This window comes from Amblyraja radiata, chromosome 1 (genome assembly GCF_010909765.2).
Source record: "Amblyraja radiata isolate CabotCenter1 chromosome 1, sAmbRad1.1.pri, whole genome shotgun sequence".
NCBI lineage: Eukaryota > Metazoa > Chordata > Chondrichthyes > Rajiformes > Rajidae > Amblyraja > Amblyraja radiata.
In genome coordinates this window covers 155,555,569-155,578,464 of record NC_045956.1, presented here as the reverse complement: position 1 = coordinate 155,578,464, position 22,896 = coordinate 155,555,569, and the positions used below count along the sequence as shown (strand labels likewise).

Genomic DNA, 22,896 nt, shown 5'->3' with positions numbered 1-22,896 from the left:
ATCAGCCATGATCACATTGAATGGCCTACTCCTGCACCTATTGTCTATTGTCTAAAAAGCGGTTAGGGGAAATTTCTTCATGTATGGAGCATGAATTGTTTCACCACAAGGATACTGTAGGTTGAAATAAGCGGTACACCACATTATCAAGATAAATATTTAAAGTAGGAGGAGGTTTCACAGACTACACTGGCCAGAATCTCTTTTGGGTTTCTCTAGCAGGGATAGGCTTACTGAAATGTGAATTTCTTGGAATCTCTCAAGGTTTGGGGAATTGTCCAAATGAAAAATATGTTTGGGCAAATCCTTTGTCTGGAGGGAGAGTAGTCTGTGTCACTCTTGTTGCAATGAGATGATGATCTTAATAATGAAGTCTACATCACTTGCAGATTTCTTATGTAGAATTATTTCCCAAACCCTTCTTGCAAAGACACTGCTCTTTTTACCAAGAACAAGACTGACTCAGTTTCACATGAGTCAAACTTTACCTTCAGACATTACTCAACAGTTAAAGTCTCTTAAATGTGGTCACTGTAAATGTCATGGAATATTAAAATCTACAGAAACATTTTGCTGTTCATGTCTGATAGTCGACTTGCAACTTTCTTCACGAAGAATTAAATGCATTCAAATATTTTACAATCCCATTGTGGATTTCACACCCTTTAGAACAATTAATGATTATATATTTCAATAACGTACCATTATTCTAATTGAATTTATTGGATAGTACAATACAGAAGCAGCCTTGTTCCCTGACCAAGCACGTGGTTTGGCATTGTGTGAGCCAGCTTGCGGCTCAAAGCCATCAATATTCATTTTTATTTCAAAAAAACAAGAAATTCCCTTCCTCAGTGGACAGGGAATTTGTTCATTTGGACAGGTGCATGGGTAGGTTGGGTTTAGAGGTTCATGGGCCAAGCGCAGGCAGGTTGGACTAGTGTAGATGGGGCATGTTAGCCGACAAGGACAAGTTGGGTTGGAGGGCCTATTTCCACGTAGTATCACTCAATGATTTATGAAAGCTACATGGATCCCATTCAGTCACAACTCCATTATAAATGTGGAAGAAAATCTGGAAACTTGATTGAAATGGGCTAAGATGTCTATATGTGTATAGACAAAACAGATGTTTAAGTACCAGAACTACCATATCTTGTTTTACTAAAATGTCCAACCTCTCATCTTCAAGAATGTTTCATTTGCTAGATTTTGGAGCAAGATATATTGTTTATATTTTTATTTTGTACAATAGTGATATATACACAGGTATTACAGTCATGTTGATTAACATTGCTTTAAATAGTCAATCCTACTGCCTTGACCAGTGAAATGAATTAATTAGGTTGAGTTCATTGATGCAGAAAGATTCAACAAACTGTAAAGAGTTAGGGCAGTCAGCAAAGCTGTTCATCAATTCCAACAACACCATCATTCGCTGCATTTGTACCAACCCACTGTGCCCCCCACTCCCGAAGTTCCAAAAGGCACAATTTACATTGCCCCTCTGTACCTTACCCATGATATTGTCTGTTCCGTTGGCTGGCGGTGTGCAGGAGGAAGCGCCATAGTGATTTGTGCCACTGCGGTGGAAACTGGACATAGGTGGGAGGCTGGCATTGATGTTCGTTGAGGAGTGCGACGTGTAATTCTGTGGTTTACAGGTTTATACATTATATGGAAATAAATGAAAAAAGAATATATTAATTGTGTTCAATGTTCAGTACCATCTTGATCTCAGGTTTCATGTTATATTTGTTTGTATTTTATAGCTACTCTGCATTGTTTGCATATAGTATTTTTTTTTAAAACAAGCCAATCAGAGGCATACTAATACTCATTTCTGCAATGCCCATTTGGTGGTTATTCAATTTCCTTACTGAATAATTTTTTTTTAACATGCTACCACTCTACTGTCAATCTTAACAACTTGCTGAGTAAATAAATATAATTTACCCCTTGGCTTTCAAGGCAAATATCTTTAGTTACTGCCTTCCTGCTAATGATTCACTGACTATGTGAACAACAAATCTCACCATGATCTAATACCTGTACAAAATATTACTATAAACAATGTGCTTTTTTAGGCCATAATTAATTTTGCTTTCAAACCAGACTGATTTCAAACTTGTATTGCAACCATGGCTGAACCTGTTTTTCACCTATCACCAACATCTGGGCATTTTCCTGAAGAAATTTCAGATCTATTCATCTGGATTCAAACATTTGCTGATATTCTTGCTCTCGTTAACACAGGACAGTGAAACTAATTGAGATATTTCTGCTTTCATTCCTTCTTCCATCACATACCATTTTATTAGTTCTGGTGATATTTTTATTACCTGACAGCACACTTACCTACATTAAAACAAAATATGGACATCTTTTAGCATATTAATATTAAGGTCAACTTTGAACTGTAACCAGATCCCCAATTCATCAAATCTTTTTTTTAAAAACACTCGTCAAAAACAGAGGAGATCCTGATAATGTATATTACAAAAATCAGTGCCCTATCAACTGTTAGTGAAACATTTTGTAGGAAGGAACTGTAGATGCTGGTTTACACCAATGATGGACACAAAATGCTGGAGTAACTCAGCGGGCCAGGCAGCATCTCTGGAAAAAATAAATAAGTGATGTTTCAGGTCGAGACCCTTCTTCAGACTTCTGAACAAAAATGCTACCTTAATGAGGCAAGGTCAAATGCAGGAGGGGGAGTGGGGGTAAAGGACAAGTCTAATGCTCCCCCATATTGGAGTTTGGAAGGATGCAGTGAATTAACAAAGAAACATAGGATTTCAGAGAATTTCACTGTATTTATCAGCAATATTCTGGCGACAATGGGCAGAATTATTCACGAACGTAAAACAATCCTCCCTCTGGCACGTCATTGTCATTCAGTAAGCTGGAATGGTATATGTTTTCTCCTTGTGGTATGTTACTTTGTTTGTAGTTATAACAAACTGCAACTGGGTAACACATGCTGCAGAAAGAACAGTGGAGATATTCATGCAGTGATATATTGTTTTTTTTTAAATATATCTATATCCTAGAGCAAAAAAAAAACCCCATAAATTCCCATTAGGGCCACCTTATTTTCCATTGCAAAAAAATAGCAGTCATAAACAACCAGTAAGGCTAGAAAAAGTAGAGAAAAATAAAATGGATAAATGTTGATGCCAGTTGGATTAGTCCAACATCTGTACATAGAATGGAAAAGCAGCAGTTTTGATGAGCTCTGAAAGGAGTGACTCAACTTTGCATTCAAACTGAATGCAAAAATATTATTTGAAACCCCAAAGCCACCTACTGCACGAGTTGATAAAAAAAATGTGGCACCTCCACCGTGCTAGATGTGTGTATCGTCTTGGATGCACATTTAAAAGAATCGTAAAATAACTTCACTGTTGTTGGTAATAATGTCAAAACATGTTTTTTTATTTTAGGAATACTTAAAATCAATGTTCCTCAACCAAATGGCCTTTAGTTTGTACTCTTTCATTTGTGTGTGTTTTTTTAAACAGTGCACTCACTGGGCACAAAGCCGAGATTAAAAACACTTTTTTCCATGATAAGCAGCCCACCCAGATAGAACCCCCATGGGCTTACATTGAAGAGCTGTATTTGATTTACATAAAAATAAATTAAGCAAATATTTATAAAAATGCATGGAAGAAATAAAAATAACAATTTACAGAACTTTTGGATCAATTTTTAATTAAATGCACATTGTTTTAAGTAGCTGTGAGCAGACATTCCTGAGGAACTGCACAGAAATATTTATCTTCAATAGTTAAAGTACATTAATATAAGAAATGCCTTGGTTTTCTCATATAGTCTTTTGCCCTTTTTTTTCCCCATTGAGTGATTTTTGTGAAAGGAGAAGGTCTAACAGCAACATTACATTGTGAAAAACAGTAGAATAGATAAGGGACAAATAATAAAAAGTTTGTTAGTAATCGCAGGTGTGGATTTCAAATATGTTTTGAATGTAAGTAGAAGGATGTGCCAGGAAATAAATGACTGAACAGCACAATGTGAACACATTCATACATATAGTTCTGTTAGCTGGTAAAAAATAGAAATAAAATTAAAAATAAGAGCAACACCCAGTTTGTGGTGTGACTGTGGCAAAATAATTTATTAATGTAGCATACATAGCCAGGAGGTTTGGTTTTGCAGCTTATGTCAAGTTGTACGGCCTCAGCTGGACTGAAGGATTTAAACAGCAATTTGTCCGTGTCCCTTTATTATGGCGAAATCAAAATTAGTTGGAGCAGATATTTATGGACATATGAGAAGAGGATAGGATCTGACCGCCTTTGGCACTTTCACTGATTCAACAGACTCACAAAAGGACTGGGTCCAAAGGAAAAGCATTTCCAACCATGAAATAATTTAGTTTCTTCAGAGAAATGGAGGAAGAATAAACACAGTAATGCTCCAATTCATTATAATTAAAGTTGCTTTTAATCCAGATCAACCCATATGCACTATAAAGTTAAGAAATTATACAACAGAAGTGTTTGTTTTCAACAGAAGAAGTATTTTGATCATCAAGATATGGAAGGCTATCGACAATTGTTTTGTAAATGTGATTATAGATGTATTTGATAGCTGGCATGGGCTGAAGGGCCTGTTTCTCTATTCTGTGACAGCACAGCATTGCAGTTTGTGAATCAAAAACGTAGGGCAGACAGGTCGAAAAGATGAGCATCACAGATAACATTTAAGAATATTGCCAGCAATTTGCCAATACGTAGGAGACCGCAATTACCAGGCGATCTTGTGGATGCAGGTTGCAGTAACTGCTGGACTGTGGAACCTGGGAAGAGTTTACCAGCATGCCTCCATAAGTGGGCTGATTCATTCCACCAGAGGAACTCCATGGATCGGAATTGTGATGCCCATCTGGAAAGAGAGGTCATTAGAGTGACTCTTTCAGAAACAAAAAAAGCCCACTAAAACATTCTTAATTGAGCATTCCTGCTGATTGTTTGGCTGGAATTGAACTCTTAATTACAATGTGCTGTTAATTTAGAACTGCAAGAAGACCTCGAAACAATATTCATGTGTGGAAGGAACTGCAGATTCTGGTTTAAACCGAAGATAGACAACAAAAAAAGCTGGAGTAACTCAGCGGGTCAGACAGCATCGCTGAGGAAAAGGAATCAGTGACGTTTCGGGTTGAGACCCTTCTTCAGTCTAGAGGTCTGAGGAAAGGTCTCAACACGAAACGTCACTTATTCCTTTTCTCCAGAGTTGCTGTCTGACCTGCTGAGTTATTCCAGCTTTTTTTTGGCTATCTTCATGTGTGGAATGCTTTTTCATTTCAAACAAACTGCGAAAAAGCACAATCTTGGCCAAATTATAAGAAAAATAAGTTGACATTGCAAGCCCAACCATGGAGTGAAAGGTTAAAGTCGAATTCTTTGCTTAAAGAATAAATCAGGGAAGGTAGTTCATCCGTGGATAACAAGGGAAATCAGGGATAGTATCAAAGCGAAGGATGATGCGTACAAATTAGCCAGAAAAAGCAGCATACCAGAGGACTGGGAGAAATTCAGAGACCAGCAGAGGAGGACAAAGGTCTTAATTAGGAAAGGAAAAATAGATTATGAAAGAAAACTGACAGGGAACATAAAAACTGACTGCAAAAGTTTTTATAGATATGTGAAAAGAAAGAGATTAGTTAAAACAAATGTAGGTCTCTTGCAGTCAGAAACAGGTGATTTGATCATGGGGAACAAGGATATGGCGGACCAATTGAATAACTACTTTGATTCCGTCTTCACTAAGGAAGACATAAATAATATGCCGGAAATAGCGGGGGACCGCGGGTCAAAGGAGTTGGAGGAATTGAGTGAAATCCAGGTTAGTCGGGAAGTGGTGTTGGGTAAATTGAATGGATTAAAGGCCGATAAATTCCCAGGGCCAGATAGGCTGCATCCCAGAGTACTTAAGGAAGTAGCTCCAGAAATAGTGGATGCATTAGTAATAATCTTTCAAAACTCTTTAGATTCTGGAGTAGTTCCTGAGGATTGGCGGGTAACAAACGTAACCCCACTTTTTAAGAAGGGAGGGAGAGAGAAAACGGGGAATTACAGACCAGTTAGTCTAACATCGGTAGTGGGGAAACTGCTAGAATCAGTTATTAAAGAAGGGATAGCAGCACATTTGGAAAGTGGTGAAATCATTGGACAAAGTCAGCATGGATTTACGAAAGGTAAATCATGTCTGACGAATCTTATAGAATTTTTCGAGGATGTAACTAGTAGCGTGGATAGGGGAGAACCAGTGGATGTGGTGTATCTGGACTTCCAGAAGGCTTTCGACAAGGTCCCACATAAGAGATTAGTATACAAACTTAAAGCACATGGCATTGGGGGTTCAGTATTGATGTGGATAGAGAACTGGCTGGCAAACAGGAAGCAAAGAGTAGGAGTAAACGGGTCCTTTTCACAATGGCGGGCAGTGACTAGTGGGGTACCGCAAGGCTCAGTGCTGGGACCCCAGCTATTTACAATATATATTAATGATCTGGATGAGGGAATTGAAGGCAATATCTCCAAGTTTGCGGATGACACTAAGCTGGGGAGCAGTGTTGGCTGTGAGGAGGATGCTAGGAGACTGCAAGGTGACTTAGATAGGCTGGGTGAGTGGGCAAATGTTTGGCAGATGCAGTATAATGTGGATAAATGTGAGGTTATCCATTTTGGTGGCAAAAACAGGAAAGCAGACTATTATCTAAATGGTGGCCGACTAGGAAAAGGGGAGATGCAGCGAGACCTGGGTGTCATGGTACACCAGTCATTGAAAGTAGACATGCACGTGCAGCAGGCAGTGAAGAAAGCGAATGGTATGTTAGCTTTCATAGCAAAAGGATTTGAGTATAGGAGCAGGGAGGTTCTACTTTCAGTTGTACAGGGTCTTGGTGAGACCACACCTGGAGTATTGCGTACAGTTTTGGTCTCCAAATCTGAGGAAGGACATTATTGCCATAGAGGGAGTGCAGAGAAGGTTCACCAGACTGATTCCTGGGATGTCAGGACTGTCTTATGAAGAAAGACTGGATAGACTTGGTTTGTACTCTCTAGAATTTAGGAGATTGAGAGGGGATCTTATAGAAACTTACAAAATTCTTAAGGGATTGGACAGGCTAGATGCAGGAAGATTGTTCCCGATGTTGGCGAGGTCCAGGACAAGGGGTCACAGCTTAAGGATAAGGGGGAAATCCTTTAAAACCGAGATGAGAAAAACTTTTTTCACACAGAGAGTGGTGAATCTCTGTAACTCTCTGCCACAGAGGATAGTTGAGGCCAGTTCATTGGCTATATTTAAGAGGGAGTTAGATGTGGCCCTTGTGGCTAAAGGGATCAGAGGGTATGGAGAGAAGGCAGGTACGGGATACTGAGTTGGATGATCAGCCATGATCATATTGAATGGCGGTGCAGGCTCGAAGGGCCGAATGGCCTACTCCTGCACCTAATTTCTATGTTTCTATGTTAATGCTACCTGCCCAGTAATGTAAGAGCTACAGTTGGAAATGTAGAAAATAGGCAAAACAAACCATACATAAATAACTGCAAAAGGATTCCAAACACATTGCAAGTATCTCTGATTTCATCCTGATGGTGGCAACTCAAAAACGTACTTACATTTAAGCATCTCTAACCTCTGCACTTCACAATTGAGGGCATCAACATCAGCAGCTTCAACCCTCAGCTCTGGAATTTCCTTCCTTAAACCTTAATAACATCTCTTTGGTGACACTTGAAACCTACCTCTTCCACTGAAAGTTTGGTCCCCAACTACAATACCTCGTTGTGTCCTTGCATAATTCTCTATAATCCCCCTGTGAAGAACATTGTTTTCATTTGTGGCTCTAAAAGATCTACATAAATACAAGATTTTGTTGGTAACTGATGCTTGCTTCATTATTAATACTGCTGAGTGGGCAAGAAGAAATTATTGATTGTAACACTATGTGGGGTGGGTTCAACACAAAGTACCGATTCAACATTAGAGGATCTTTCTTAACTTGCATGCTAAAGAAAAGTCTTTTAGTATAAAGTATTTTTTAGTATTAAGGGCAGCATGGTGGTGCAGCGGTAGAGTTGCTGCTTGACAGCGATTACAGTGCCAGAGAACCGGGTTCGATCCCGACTATGGGTGCTGTCTGTACAGAGTTTGTACGTTCTCCCCGTGACCGCATGGGTTTTTTTCCGGGATCTCCAGTTTCCTCCCACACTCCAAAGACATACAGGTTTGTACGTTTAATTGTCTTAGTATAAATGTAATTTGTCCCGTGTATGTGTAGGATAGTGTTAATATGCAGGGATCGCTGGTCAGTGCAGACTCGCTGGGCTGAAGGGCCTGTTTCCGCGCTGTATCTCTAAACTAAATAAATAAATCACTATGTTTAAGAGAGTTAGATTTAGCTCTTAGGGCTCAATCAAGGGATATGGGGAAAAAGCAGGAACGGGGTACTGATTTTAGATGATCAGCCATGATTATATTGAATGGCGGTGCTGACTCCTGCACCCATTTTTCTATGTTTCTACTAATATTACTATGTTTAATATTATTTCCTGTTCTTGAAGTCAAGAATCAATAGAATCAAAAATTGTGTCAAGAGAACCAGGAGTTAAGAGAGTCGAGAGTTTGATTATTACATGAACCAGCAACGGAACAATTAAATTCTCACTTATGTGTCTGTTGTTGGCGGTGACTTGTTTTATTAGAATTATTTCAAGAATGACGTTTGGGTCAGAGTACAATGCCATTCAGTTGGCTCAATGGTGCTTTATTTCTCACATATGCGACTGCACAGTGAAATTATGTTTGCATATATTACACATGCTGGTGACAAATGTGGCAACAATGATATAACATGCAATATAGTTTTCTTCCCAACAGGCAATACGCAAGCACCTCCCAATAAAACCAACCATGTTAATATTAGTGAGGAAAGACACAAGATGCTGGAGAAACTCAGCGGGTCAGGCAGCATCCTGGGAGAACATGGGATTGGTGACGTATCAGGCTGCACAGAGGTGCATTAGTGGATTTGCTGCCTTACAATGCCAAAGACTCAGGTTCGATACTGACTACAGGGGGCTGTTTGTACGGAGTTTGTATGTTCTCCCTGAGACCACGTGGGTTTCCTCTGGGTGCTCTGATTTCCTCCCACACTGCAAAGACGTACAGGTTTGTAGGTCAATTGGCATGGGTAAAAAAATTGTAAATTGTCCCTCGTGTACCTGTTTTCACACTGTATCTCTAAAGTCTAAAGGGTCAGGATCTTTCGTCAGACTGATTCTCCACTCCACTCTTCTAGATTTCTTTCCTGCCTTCCTTGCAATCAGTCTGAAGAAGGACCCCAACCCAAAACATCACTTATTTATATTCTCCAAGGATGCTGCTTGACCCACTGAGTTACTCCTTGGTAAACCATCCTTGGTAAACCATCATCTGCAGTTCCTTGTTTCCACATGCTAATATTGGTATTGGTTTGATGAGCTGGTACACAGATCTGCTTGGGTTTGCAACTAAGAGTATAATATTTGATGGTTCATTCACAATCGCAGTTGCTGGGTAATAGATGGGCGCAAATCATGAACATAAATAAGGAGATGAGAAGAGATTGATGTGGACACATTTAAAGACAAATTTCTCGTTATTTTACCCTCCCCAAAATGCCATCAAATGTAAAGACAAAAATATGAAAACTTTTCTTTAAAATAATCAATTGATTTAAGTCAAGACACACTCACCTTGCATAAAGAATGAACTAGAAAATGAACTGGACGGAGGCTTGGAGGGAGGGTAGCCAGGCGAATCCCTGTTATAATCGGCAGTGCTAGCTGATGGGGCGTACACCTGCAAAAATAATAAACGCTTATGGTTATAAAAGGAATACAACAACAATGTGAGTTTTCAATAATTCAGTACTGGGAAGGGCACTGGAGCTCTTACAAACCAACTGTTTTGTATAATAGGCATTTCTAATGATTAGAAGGAATGTTGATAAGATCCATATGGGAATACGGCAGAATATATAGTACAGTCCTGTGCTCACCGCACTAAATTATCCTTTACCATGATCACATTGAATCACACCACACATGATCACACCGCAGCCATGATCACAGTGAATGGCGGTGCAGGCTCGAAGGGCCGAATGGCCTACTCCTGCACCTATAGTCTAACCGTGTAGAAGTGCTGATCATGCAAACTTATATGTTTCATTGTTGTACTAGTTCATCTTGGTTCAATTCTACAGTGCATTTGGGGCAAGCTGAAAATCAAATTAAATAAAAATGCAAATGCTTGAATGCAGGCAGATAGGTAGGTAATTGCTTCAGTTTATACCTAAATTAATCTCCATGATCAGGATCACAGTCACTTTTGTTTTAAAGGATTGAGAACAACGAAGGGGAGAGGAAGATGCAGAGAGGCAAGGGTGTTGGTGGTGGAAAGGATTCACGTTGAAGTGATTTTCAGTGATACAATTCTAAGGTACGGCCACAGTGCTCCATGTGAAAAAATATCTATGATCCTATTTTCCTCTTTCAGATACAGCATAATCTGCTGTGCTTTTCTGCTTAAATCAACTTTGTACAGAAAACATACTTTATAATATGAAAGAAACACGTAATTTAAAAGATGCAAGCTGTATTCATGAGTTTAGACCTTGTTCACAGCCGTTTCTTTTAATTAGTTAGCAACCATTTGAACATATCTAGATCACTGTTATTGAATTTTCACAAATATGGAATTTCCTCAAATATAATCTACCTGAATTAGTTCAGAACAGATACTAGCCACTAACCGCTAAAGTATTTCTCAAAAAATGCTGTAATAGTTGTGAATATTTACACGTCAATGCTAACAATGTTAGATTTTGGAGAAATAAGAATCGATATTCATTTTGAAAATATGACCCCCAATACTCCTCAATAATGTTCCATAATTTATTAAAAGTCTTGTTCACTTCAAGAACTCATGTCACTAATATAGCTTGATTCACCTTCTATTTTTCACATTCAGAGTGCAAATATTTCAATGAATCAATAGCATCTATCACTCCACCCCAATCTAGCAGGCATATTGGATGCATCATCGTTTATATCAGAATCTGGGCTGCCAAGGTTAAGATGTCATAAGACTTGGTCATAGTTCTGTGAAGTTGGTAGAAATTATCATACAATTCATATTTGGAAATCTTTTGGCAGTTTTAACATTGTATGAGGGCAGAAACCTTGGAATTGGAAAATTCAATGTTTTAGAAATTGTATCTTTAAGGCCAAATAAAGCAACCACACCTATAATATTCAAAATGCTGCCAAAACTCAAATGCCAGGGAACATTACATTCTTCGTTTTTGATCCATGCAATATAATGTTTGGGAAATAAAAATTAGAATAGAAAAGCTACAATTAATTTATTAAACAGAACTACCGCTTTATCGCTTCCGAAAATCAATGGACTGCGAGCGATGGCAAAAGAACCATGTGTCACCTTGAGTGAGTTTAAATGATCTAGTAAGAAATGCACGTTATTATCATGCACATAAAAGTCTTAACATATAGTGAGAAGAAGCAGGTGGTTATTTTTGGTAAAGCAGAATTATCTTGACAAATTGAGAAAATATATTTTATTGTTTCACTGGTATTTTGACAGAAATATTGTTATGTTTTTAGAAAGTGCACAAACTTCTTTTATATTTTGTGATGTAAATTCACACAGTACAGATATTAAGCTATTTTCACAAGACATGATGAACAGTGCACAACACACACAGTTTGGAACTGTGGAATGTGCTCTAGATATTTCTCAGGCTTGGTCACTGTCTAATGCAGCTTTATGGGACCTCCACATGACAGCTGCAGAGACTCAAATCTGATTTCACACCCTCCATGAGCTAATCAAAAATCATTACATGGTATTTTAGCTGTAAAGCTCTTTTATGGACAATGCCTGGATATTGGTTTAGGGTGAATTTAGAATGCTTCTACAATTCGAGTGGCCAATGTTTACTGTCTGAAGTCTTCCACGGCAACTTGGATGAAATTCTGGAGAATGGTTGTTTCAATGAAAGAAGGCACCCAAAGAACAACTTGCAGCAGTAGGAAAAAAAATCCACTCTTGCCAAATGAAGGTTGTACTGGGGAATTTACAGAACCTAAACATTAGCTTGAATGGAATCGAAAAAAAACACTCAACCTTAATTTGCAAATTACAAATGGTGTTTGCAAGATATGAAACATTCAAAAGGGTAACAAATTACATTCAACAGCCATTATCGTTTTTGATCTTGTGGTTTAATGCTGTAATTTAACTTCCTAAACCTTATAAAGGTTCCAAACCACCTGCTGTTCTTTATGCAATGATCAATTTGCAAAAATAACTTTGAAGGTGGAGTCTATTATCCCTATGTCAGCTCCAAGGTAAGCTGCAACAGTAAAAAGAAAACATTTTTAATTAACACTTATGGGATGCATTCTGAATAAATTGCAGAAAGTTACTGAAGCGGAATGTATAACGCTAGCTTTAAGTCTCTATACAATCCTTCTAATCTAAAATACAGATGACTGAATGGCTATATAAGATCATGTTACATGTGTGCTTCACATGTGCCAGAAACTGACATTAATTCCAGCTCTGTATCATAATGGCATTCACAAGGAAAAAAATCTGGAAATATTTCCAAGATCTGACATACATTCCGCATGCATCCCAACAGATGTGCTGGGGGAAGGGAAGAGGTTGGCCATTAGTTTACTGAAAGAAGCATCTTTTCATGAGTTCTCATCGCCAGCAACAGAGCTGAGAGTAACAATGTATATTCTAAAACTGTAAATGGCCTAAAAGTACTGTGTTTTCTCCTAATTTCTCTTGAAGAAATGTTATCAACAGTGACAGATTTGCAAATTATTAACCCACGTATTAAAATGACCTTAATTAAAATTAGAATTATCTCCACACACCAAAAAAAGTAAGGAAAAATAATAAAGCAACTATTATAAACAAGCCTCACCTGGTTGAAATGTTTTAAAGTGCTTTTACTAACTCCAGATTTCACTCTTGCAATGGTTCTTAGCTTGTCATAGAAACATAGAAATTAGGTGCAGGAGTAGGCCATTCGGCCCTTCGAGCCTGCACCGCCATTCAATATGATCATGGCTGATCATCCAACTCAGTATCCCGTACCTGCCTTCTCTCCATACCCTCTGATCCCCTTAGCCACAAGGGCCACATCTAACTCCCTCTTAAATATAGCCAATGAACTGGCCTCGACTACCCTCTGTGGCAGGGAGTTCCAGAGATTCACCACACTCTGTGTGAAAAAAGTTCTTCTCATCTCGGTTTTAAAGGATTTCCCCCTTATTCTTAAGCTGTGACCCCTTGTCCTGGACTTCCCCAACATCGGGAGCAATCTTCCTGCATCTAGCCTGTCCAACCCCTTAAGAATTTTGTAAGTTTCTATAAGATCCCCTCTCAATCTCCTAAATTCTAGAGAGTATAAACCAAGTCTATCCAGTCTTTCTTCATAAGACAGTCCTGACATCCCAGGAATCAGTCTGGTGAACCTTCTCTGCACTCCCTCTATGGCAATAATGTCCTTCCTCAGATTTGGAGACCAAAACTGTACGCAATACTCCAGGTGTGGTCTCATAGTGTGGTCCTCTATCTTACACCCACCCACCCACAAACTTGTGTTACCAATGTCCTAAAACCTGCCTAAGGATCATTCCTGTTGAATCCACAGCCAGCGTCAGCTTCATAGATCTACATAGTATGGAAAAAAAGGACCTTTAGTCTACGTTGATTATGCTGACAGTTGGCATACTAATCCCAATTTCATAATCTGTCCAAATATCTTTTAGAGGTCATGGTTGTATCCGTTTCTGTAACTTCCTCTGGCAGCTCATTCCAGATACGGACTATGATCTGATTGAAGAAGTTTCCCCTGAGGTCCCATGTAAATCTCTCCTCTCTCACCACAGAAGCCTGTGCCCTCATGTTTGTTAATCTATTCTCGATTCCAGTTGTACAAGATGTTGGTGAGGCCACATTGGAAGTATTGTGTTCAGTTTTAGTCACCCTGCTAATACGAAGTATATCATTAAGCTGAAAAGAGTGCAGAAAAGATTTACAAGGATGATGCCAGGAGCTGAATGATAGGGAAAGATAGGACAACCTAGGACTTTATTCTTTGGAGTGCAGGAAGCTAATGGGTGATCTTAGAGAGGTATATAAAATCATGACATAAATTAATAGGGTGAATGCACACAGTCTTTTATCCAGGGTCAGGGAATCAAGAACCAGAGGGCATAGGTTTAAGATGAGAGTGGAAAGATTCAATAGGAACCTGCAGTGTTACTTTGTCACTCAGAGGGTATATGGAATGAGCTGCCAGAAGAGGTAGTTAACACAGGTACGACAACAGCAATAAAAAGACACTTCTACAGGTAGGGATGTTTTAGAGGGATTTGGGCCAAATGTGGGCAAATGGGACTCGCTTAGATGGAGCATCTTCGCTGGCATGGACGAGTTGGGCCAAGGGACTGTCACTTGATGACCCTCAGTTTTCACCTTATCCATGCCTCCTGAAAAACAAATCCCAGCCTATCCAACCTCTCCCTAAAACATAAGCACACAAGCCCAGGTAACTCCTGGTGAATCTCTACTACACACTTTCCAACCTAATATTAATCCTTTATCTGGGCAACTAGATCTGCACATGATACTCCAAGTGTGGTCTCACCAAAAACTAGTACTGCTGTATAATGATATCCCAACTTCATAGTCAATACCCTTCCGAATGAAGGGAAGCATGCCAAACACCTTCTTCTCCATTGCCCACCTGGCTCACCTCTTTCAGAAAACCATGTATCTGTATTCCCTGTTCTGCAGCACTCTCCAGGGCTCTAATATATACTGTGTAATTCCTGCTCTGGTTTGACGTGCCAAAGTGCAGCACTTCAAGCTTATGAGAGTTAAATTCCATTAAACATAACTGAATAAGGTGTATGGTAGGTAGAGTTTCAAAATGAATTTGCAGATTAGTTTTGGATGTTAGGTTATGTGGAGTTGAGGAAGCAAGCATGATATAAGTTTGCATTGTCATCTCCGGATGGTCCTGAAAACTTTATTGGAAGACACAGAGAGTAATGTTGAAAAGGCAGAAGAGGGTAATCTAAGAGTTGGCCTGGACATTGAATCTTCAAGACAGATCAGGGCTAATCAGAACACCAAGGTTCCAAACAACTGAGGCTACGGGATGAAGATGGAATCAGTGGCAAGGGAACAAAAGTTGTGGTATAAGCTCTGGTCTTTTGTATGTTGAGTTGCAGGAAATTCTGACACATTCAGGGCTGGATGTCAGTCTGATCTATGAGAGCTCAAAGACTGTTGAGTAAAATGGGAAAAATGCAGGAGTGGCTGTCATCAGCAAGTAAACAGAAGCTAAAACAATATTTTCAAAAAAATGAATAAAACACACAAATGAGGAAGAGTTAATTAGATGCGTGGTAACTCTGGTGGTGAGAAGTAGAGAAAGATCATTGCTGGAGGCCTCTACACTTCATTCAACGAGAGTCCTATAGAGAGATTTCCAGTGTTGCACAACCAAAGATTTACAGTCAACTGTATCAAATACTGGTGAGGTGGTGAGGAGGTTGGTCTTGATGAAGTGGCAGAAAGTATAAGTGATACGTTTTATTTTTTTCTACTTTTTTGTTGTTGAACTGTTCAGTTATAACTGGGCTGTAAGCAATCTTAGACAAGTGGCACTGCAAACATTGAAGTCTCATTGAAATGCAACATTATAAAGGAAAATATGGTGATGCTCATAGTAACATACAGAATAGTGAAAGGCTGGGATAGAGTGGATGTGGAGAGGATGTTTCCGCTAGTGGGAGAGTCTAGGACTAGAGGTCATAGCCTCAGAATTAAAGGATGTTCTTTTAGGGAGGAGATGGGAGGGAAATGTCTTTAGTCAGAGGGTGGTGAATCTGTGGAATTCCTTGCCACAGAAGGCTGTGGAGGTCAAGTCAGTGGATATTTTTAAGGCAGAGATAGATAGATTCTTGATTAGTACAGGCATCAGAGATTATGGGGAGAAGGGAGGAGAATGGAGTTAGGAGGGAGAGATAGATCAGCCATGATTGAATGGTGGAGTAGACTTCATGGGCCGAATTTTAATCCTATCACTTATGACCTAATGCTAAACTGATTCTTCTTCATCGTTTCTTCCTGTGACCTTCTGTACATTTTCTAAACTGGAAAATGCTGTCAACCACCCAAACGATAGAGATGATGCACAGAGAGCACAACACAGGGGAACAAATGAATGTCATGCACAACATCCCTTCGTGATGGTGAAATGGTGGCAAGTTCACAAAGACACAAGTGCAAACAATACAATAAACAAGCAATATAAAAACACAAACTAAAACATTTGTGCGTCATGTCCATAATGAAATTATTAAAAATGCCAAAGCGCAGCAAAACAATATATTACAATTACTTTTCAAAAAGCTTAGTCACAATCATGAATTATTCAATGTAAAATTGTTCAAAATCAATGGCATGTTTTACAATAGTTACAAGCAAAATATAAGTAGTTATCTGCACATAATGCACCCCTAAATTAAATCACAGTCATACATGGTAGAATCAGACCTTTCGGCCCAACTTGCCCCATATACACTAGTCCCACCTGCCTGCATTTGGCCCAAATCCCTCTAAACCTTTCCTATCGATGTACCTGTCAAAATGTTTCTTAGACTTTGTGATAGTACCTGCCACAACTACCTCCTCTGGCAGCTTGTTCCATACACTTACCACCCTGTGTGTAGAAAAAGTCACCCCTCAGGTTCCTATTAAATCTTTGCCCTCTTACCTTAAACATGTCCTTGAGCTCTCGATTCCTCGACTCTGGGCAAAAGACTGTACATTTACCCTTCTATCCCTATGATTTTGTACACATCTGTAAGATCACTCCTCACCTCCTGCGCTCCAAGGAATAAAGTCCTAGCCTGCTCAGTCTTTCCCTCTAGCTCAGGCCTTTGAATCCCAGCAAAATCCTCGCTAATCTTTTCTGCATCTTTTCCAGCTTAACAACATCTTTCCTATGGAAGAGTGACCAAAACTGAACACAATATTCTGAATGTGGCCTCGCCACTGTCTTGTACACTGTAACCTCACCTCCGACTTCTATACTCAATGACTGACGAAAGCCAATGCGACGAAAGCCTTCTTGACCGCCCAATTATCAAAGAACTATGGACCTACATCCCTCTGCTCGACAACACTCCCCAGAGCCCTGATGGTGTAGGTCCTGCCCTGGTTTGTATTCCCAAAATGCAACACCTCGCACTTCTCTGTGTTAAACTCCATTAACCATGTGTCAGCCCACCTGCCCAGCCAATCGATAACCTGCTGCAAGATATATTTTGCTTCTAACTATTTAATATTACTCTTTGGTAAGCAGTTTATATCAAAGATCCTACAGCCAGACATTAATTGCATGCATTAATCTCAGGAATTTAGATTACACTGTATTTGTAATTAAAGATATAGGCCATAAATGATGAACAATAATGTATTTGAGCAGGCAGATAGTTCCGTTCAGAAGTAAATATCTAGCAGCGGGCTACACATAATTAATCTAATCTTAGGGTATACATAGTCACAGAAATGTGTCTTTGTGTGTATCTCTTTCGCTCCACCAGAAGAAGCCAGCCACATTGCTTAGATTGTTACTTCTAAACATTATCTGTTCGACAAAGCTCAAGTCCCAACAATTGTTGGTTGTGTAAAGACCACCATATTAATAAAGAAGGGTCTGAAGAGGTGTACACCATATGTCTGAAGAAGGGTTTTGACCCGAAACGTCACCTATTCCTTCACTCCATAGATGCTGCCTCCATAGATATTCCATGGTTTCTCCAGCACTTTTGTCAACCTACCATATTAATAAATGTAAGTGTTACCATTGTTGGTCAGAATATGACAACAACCTGCATGACACATATCCTTGAAAGGACACAAAGTGCTGGAGTAACTCAGTCGGTCAGGCAGCATCACTGGAGAACGAGGATAGGGGACATTTCGGATTGAGACCCTCCTTCAGACGGACTGTACGGGGGGGGGGGGGGGGGGGGAGAAGAAAGCTCTGATAGTTCTGATAGATGGTTAGAACAAAGGTCAGAGTAAAAATAGGTGTGAGATAGGATTGAAGTTTTGAATTGCGAAGCTACAGGTAGGAAAGTAGCAGGGGGGGGAGTGAAGGAATAGGTGGGAGTCTAGATGAGGTGCAGGGGAGGAGAGTGGGGTGATGACAAAGGGAGGGGGGGGGGGTGTGGGGGACAAAGCGGGGGTTGTGGGGGGTGATTAATAGGAGGTTACCTAAAATTGGAGAATTCAATGTTCATATCATTGGGTTGTAAGCTACCCAAGCAGAATATGACGTGCTGTTCCTCCAGTTTGCATGTGCCCTCACTTTGGCAATGGACGAGGCCCAGGACAAAAGGATCAGTATGGGAAAGGGAGGTGGACACACACATCCTCCTTTCGAAATTTTATTCATGTCAAAAATCACAAACCATCTGAATGTGCAAATGAAGTGTCCATGTGGTCTATGGCAGTATTTTTCAAACTGAAGGCAAGAATGCACTTATTTTAAATATGGGTTACTTATTTTAAAACCATGCTAAATTAGGACTATAGGTGAAAGACAGTTTTCTCAATGATCGACCACCAAAGATGGATTTTATTAACACAAAATTGAAAATCCACATATCAGTACCGTGACAAAGTTTCAGGAATAGTTCTTGCATTTTTATTTAGCCTTTGTTTAAAGTATTGACGACCAAATTTCTCCAAATTTACAAAAATGTGACAACTTTACATTTTATTAGTAGAACTACTGTTATCTTGGAAATGCATTCAACGTTCCTGAATAATGTGGAAGCTGAACTAAGTGCAATCGTAGGTTTGTTTCAATATTGTATTTCCAGTGTACTCAGCCCTCCTTCAATATTCATCTCCATGCATTATTTAATACTTTGGATAAATTGGCAAGCCTATGCCAATGGCTTCTGGTGCAAGTGCTGTTCTACGCTTTTCGTCAACAGGGGTGTGAGGCATTACTGTACACTGGCAGAGAATCAATTCTTCTTCCTCACAGCGGAACAGGATTGCATCAGAATAAGCAGCAGCAGTCAACAGTCATGGAGGGTGGATAAAGTATCTATCCTTGGATATCAAACTTGGAATTCAATCCACAATCCACAATACATTGCCAATTTAAAACTTGGAAATTACAAGCACTATCTTCATTATCCTTCTTGTTGGTGGAGGACAAAGAGCAACAAAATTGGCCCACATTTCTAATATTATGCAAACAGAACCCAGTTTGCAGTAAGGACAACAAATAAAAATGGCCAAATTATCATGGAAATCAGTAAAGCAATCAATGCGCAATCACAAAAATGATCCTTAGAAATGCAATAAACTGGGAAAAAATATTTGTGGAATATTAATTTCACCAAAGGTTTAATTTCAGCAGTGATTAAATTTCATCAATTTAAATTCTCCAAACTCATAACTGTATTAATAGGATTTTCATTTCAAAGAGATCTGAAATCTTCTATTTAAATCAATGGGCCAGGTACAAACAAAACTTGTATGTTTTATTGTAACAAGAGATCTGCGATCAAAAAAATCTCTCAGAGTCTACACTTCAACATTGCAGGGGAATTCCCTCCAAGTCACTGGAGTGAAATTTCAAAAAAACTCCACTGTAAAGCACAAAATGACTGTTAAATATCAATTTGCAATCTAATGTAGGTATTGTAATAATACCAGCTAGGCTTTGAACGATAGGGTTAACAATAAATGCAGTTAAACAATTATCATTAGATTTCCCCGCAGTCTCTGTGCATGCTGAAAATGAGTTATTGGAAAAAGAATGCTTTCCCCAAGAGTTTTGTCATTCTGGGAATAGGAAATCTTGCTCCAGAGCTACAATTTGTTCTTGGCTCCAAGAACACAAGACTCAATATTCTGATATTAATGTATTTTCTTTAATTATTGCTTAACTGTTCAAATTTCGTGCATGTTAAATATGGAAGGAGGAACACTGTTAGAAGCCGAGGTTTGTTTGACATATTCCAGAAAGACCTCAGAAGGTTAATTGCAAGTCATAATTTAGACCAAATGTTGGTGAGAGAGAATGATTAAAAGACCAGCTACATAAGTGAAGCATATTATAGCACTAGCGAAAGCACCGGAAGGAAATCCCACCCACCTCACCCCGTCCTCTTTCTATCAACCTGCAATTGCAATAATCAGAAGCAGATGTCGGGCCTTCCAGATCTTTCTCACAGGACAAACACACAAAGCCCATTTCTGGCATTACCATCCAACAGTAATTGAAACCATATGAGCTTCAGAATAGCACATGCGAGCATTTTCCCGGCAAGAAGAATGAAATTGCAGGTCCCGCTGCGCACTAAGTGCACCATGAAAACAAGTGTACATAACTACAGTAACCACCTGTAGCCTAGATACACGCAAAAAAAAAAAACCCTTCTGTCAAAATGGCAGCTTGCCCCAGGAACTTAAGACAGTCATTAAACTAGTGTGATGAAAGAAAAAGGTTGTGAGGTGAAGGTGGTTTGTCGGGCTCAGAATTTGTTTTTGTGATTAATACCAATAATAATGAATGTAAAAGTGTAGCTTAGAAGATGAAGCACAGGCATAGGGAGGAGCAGGAATACAGCTAATGTTGCCTTTTTGGCACTTTTAATTCATACTAAGGCAGTTTCCTTTAAGCAATGACTTTGTTTATATTTATAAACTAAAATGTTATTATTATATTCTTTTTAATCTTAATCAAAAGCCACTCGTTCCACATTTGTGTTTTTAAAACATTAAACTCTGCTTTGCTGTACCACATACACTGCTTGATTTTCATATTGAATAATTCAATAATTCCTGGCATCCCCCTTATGGAGGTATTGTCCTCTGTCCTATAAGCACCTCCTCCACGATCTCTTCAATGCAAAATTTGTACCTTTAATTCTTAGTTCAGATGAAAGGTATTCAACAAGAAACATTAATCCATTTCACTTTCCAAAGGCACTCAATAACCTGCTGAAAGTTTCCAGCCTTTTCTGTATCTATTTCAGAGTTTCACCATTTGCAGATTTTCAATTTTCAATAACTAAACAGATTATCTCGTCATTAACACATGCCCTTTAAAAAAAAAAGTTTATCATGTGTAAATTGATTAATACAATTAATATAGCATCAGTGGTTCAATGGTACTTTATTGCCACATGTACCCAGGCACAGTGAAATTCCTTTTTTGAATACAGTTCAGCAAGTCCTACTTTACAGAGGAACTATCACACTTAAGTACAAGAGTGTTGGAATAGTAGATTACACTGAAATAGAACACGTCACCATGTTTTCTGCACCATTTTGTATGATTCAAGTCGAAATTTGCTAACAAATATAGTCTTAACAGCAACTACACTTCACAAAGTACTTAATTGGATTTAAAGCATTTTGCAAAGTCTTGAGTTCATGAAAGATAATATATAAATGTAATATTTCTCTTTTATTATTCGCTATAGATTTTTAAAACCCAAGTTTGATTTCTGTTGGTTTAGTCCTTGATTCTAATCATTTCAGTTTTGGCGACCACTTTAAAACTATAAAACATAGGGGGATGAAAGTATTTGCCAATAGTATATGGGTGCTTCATAGAATTGATTTTTCCAGAAATTAGGAACTGAGAAATATCGAAGGAGAAAAATCGCTAATTAATCCACAACTGGATAAATCTCAAGTATTTCGAAGGCCAATCTGCTTTTCTTCACCTCTTTGTAATAACATAATGGCAAATTAAGTGCAGCCAAGCATCTCATCTAAAATCACCACTGTACATCATGGAGAAGTTTAATTAGTTCAGTGTGGGGAATAGAATTGGTATTAGGCCCACCACCATAATGACAGATGCTTCCATATTATAAAGGAGTTATGCAAATCTTAACATTCCCGTCTAATTTAAACCAAGCAACTTTGGTGACAAGCAAATCTCTAAACAATTCACTAAAAACTGGGACCATGTTATACAAATCAAAAATAAAGTGGTAGACTGATTTATTATATTTTGCCACCCTCCCCCCCCCCCCCCCCCAAAGAATACTGTCAGAACTCAACCAGCCTCAGAGGCCAGGTTAGTAAAATGCCAGGAATACATGCTGTATTATTTTTCTCTCTTTTTTAAAAATTACATATTTTAATTTGCAATGTTTTTTTTGCCAGGCAGTTGTTTATCTTTATGATTCAAATGCTTCTGATCTATAAATCGATTGCCCATATCATTCCATTCAATCACAATTCAAACATAAAAAGGAACTCTCCAATTTCACCATCATGCACAATGCATTCATTTAGACATTAATATTTAGAAATCCATCAATGGAATCAATTTCAGAAGCAGAACTAAAAGGAATATCAATATATTCAGCACTCCTATTAAGCATGGCAATTTTACAATATATTGTATTAACTGAAGAGGGAATTAATTCAGAATTGCCAAATAAGTTTTATTATTCTCAAATTAGGCATCTGAAACCCATAGATAATCATTTTTCTTATTATTTTCATACATGGGAAATGCTTTATAGAATTTGCATTTGCTTCATTAAAATAAAACATTTCACTGACTTCTACCAGATGAAAGATATCTTTCATTTTTGGAAGACATATAGAGACCTTTTGATCCATTCACTGTTTGATTTCTTTGTTTAATGTGCTCAGTGTATCTTTATCATGCGGCTTTTACTTCAATCCTGAGAATTTCAT

The 22,896-nt window shown here is 38.6% G+C and overlaps 1 protein-coding gene across 17 annotated transcripts in view; it reads right to left on the bottom strand.

Moving 5' to 3' along the window:
* The window catches only part of tcf4 (transcription factor 4), a 617,800-nt gene that overhangs the window by 63,989 nt on the left and 530,915 nt on the right, over window positions 1-22,896 (bottom strand). For all 17 annotated transcript variants that reach the window (XM_033033210.1, XM_033033191.1, XM_033033173.1 and 14 more), the window contains 3 exons: window positions 9,780-9,885; window positions 4,781-4,914; window positions 1,519-1,651 (listed from right to left, as the gene is read on the bottom strand). In XM_033033210.1, the coding sequence (XP_032889101.1) occupies window positions 1,519-1,651; window positions 4,781-4,914; window positions 9,780-9,885 (373 nt within the window). The remainder of the gene's footprint in view (window positions 1-1,518; window positions 1,652-4,780; window positions 4,915-9,779; window positions 9,886-22,896) is intronic.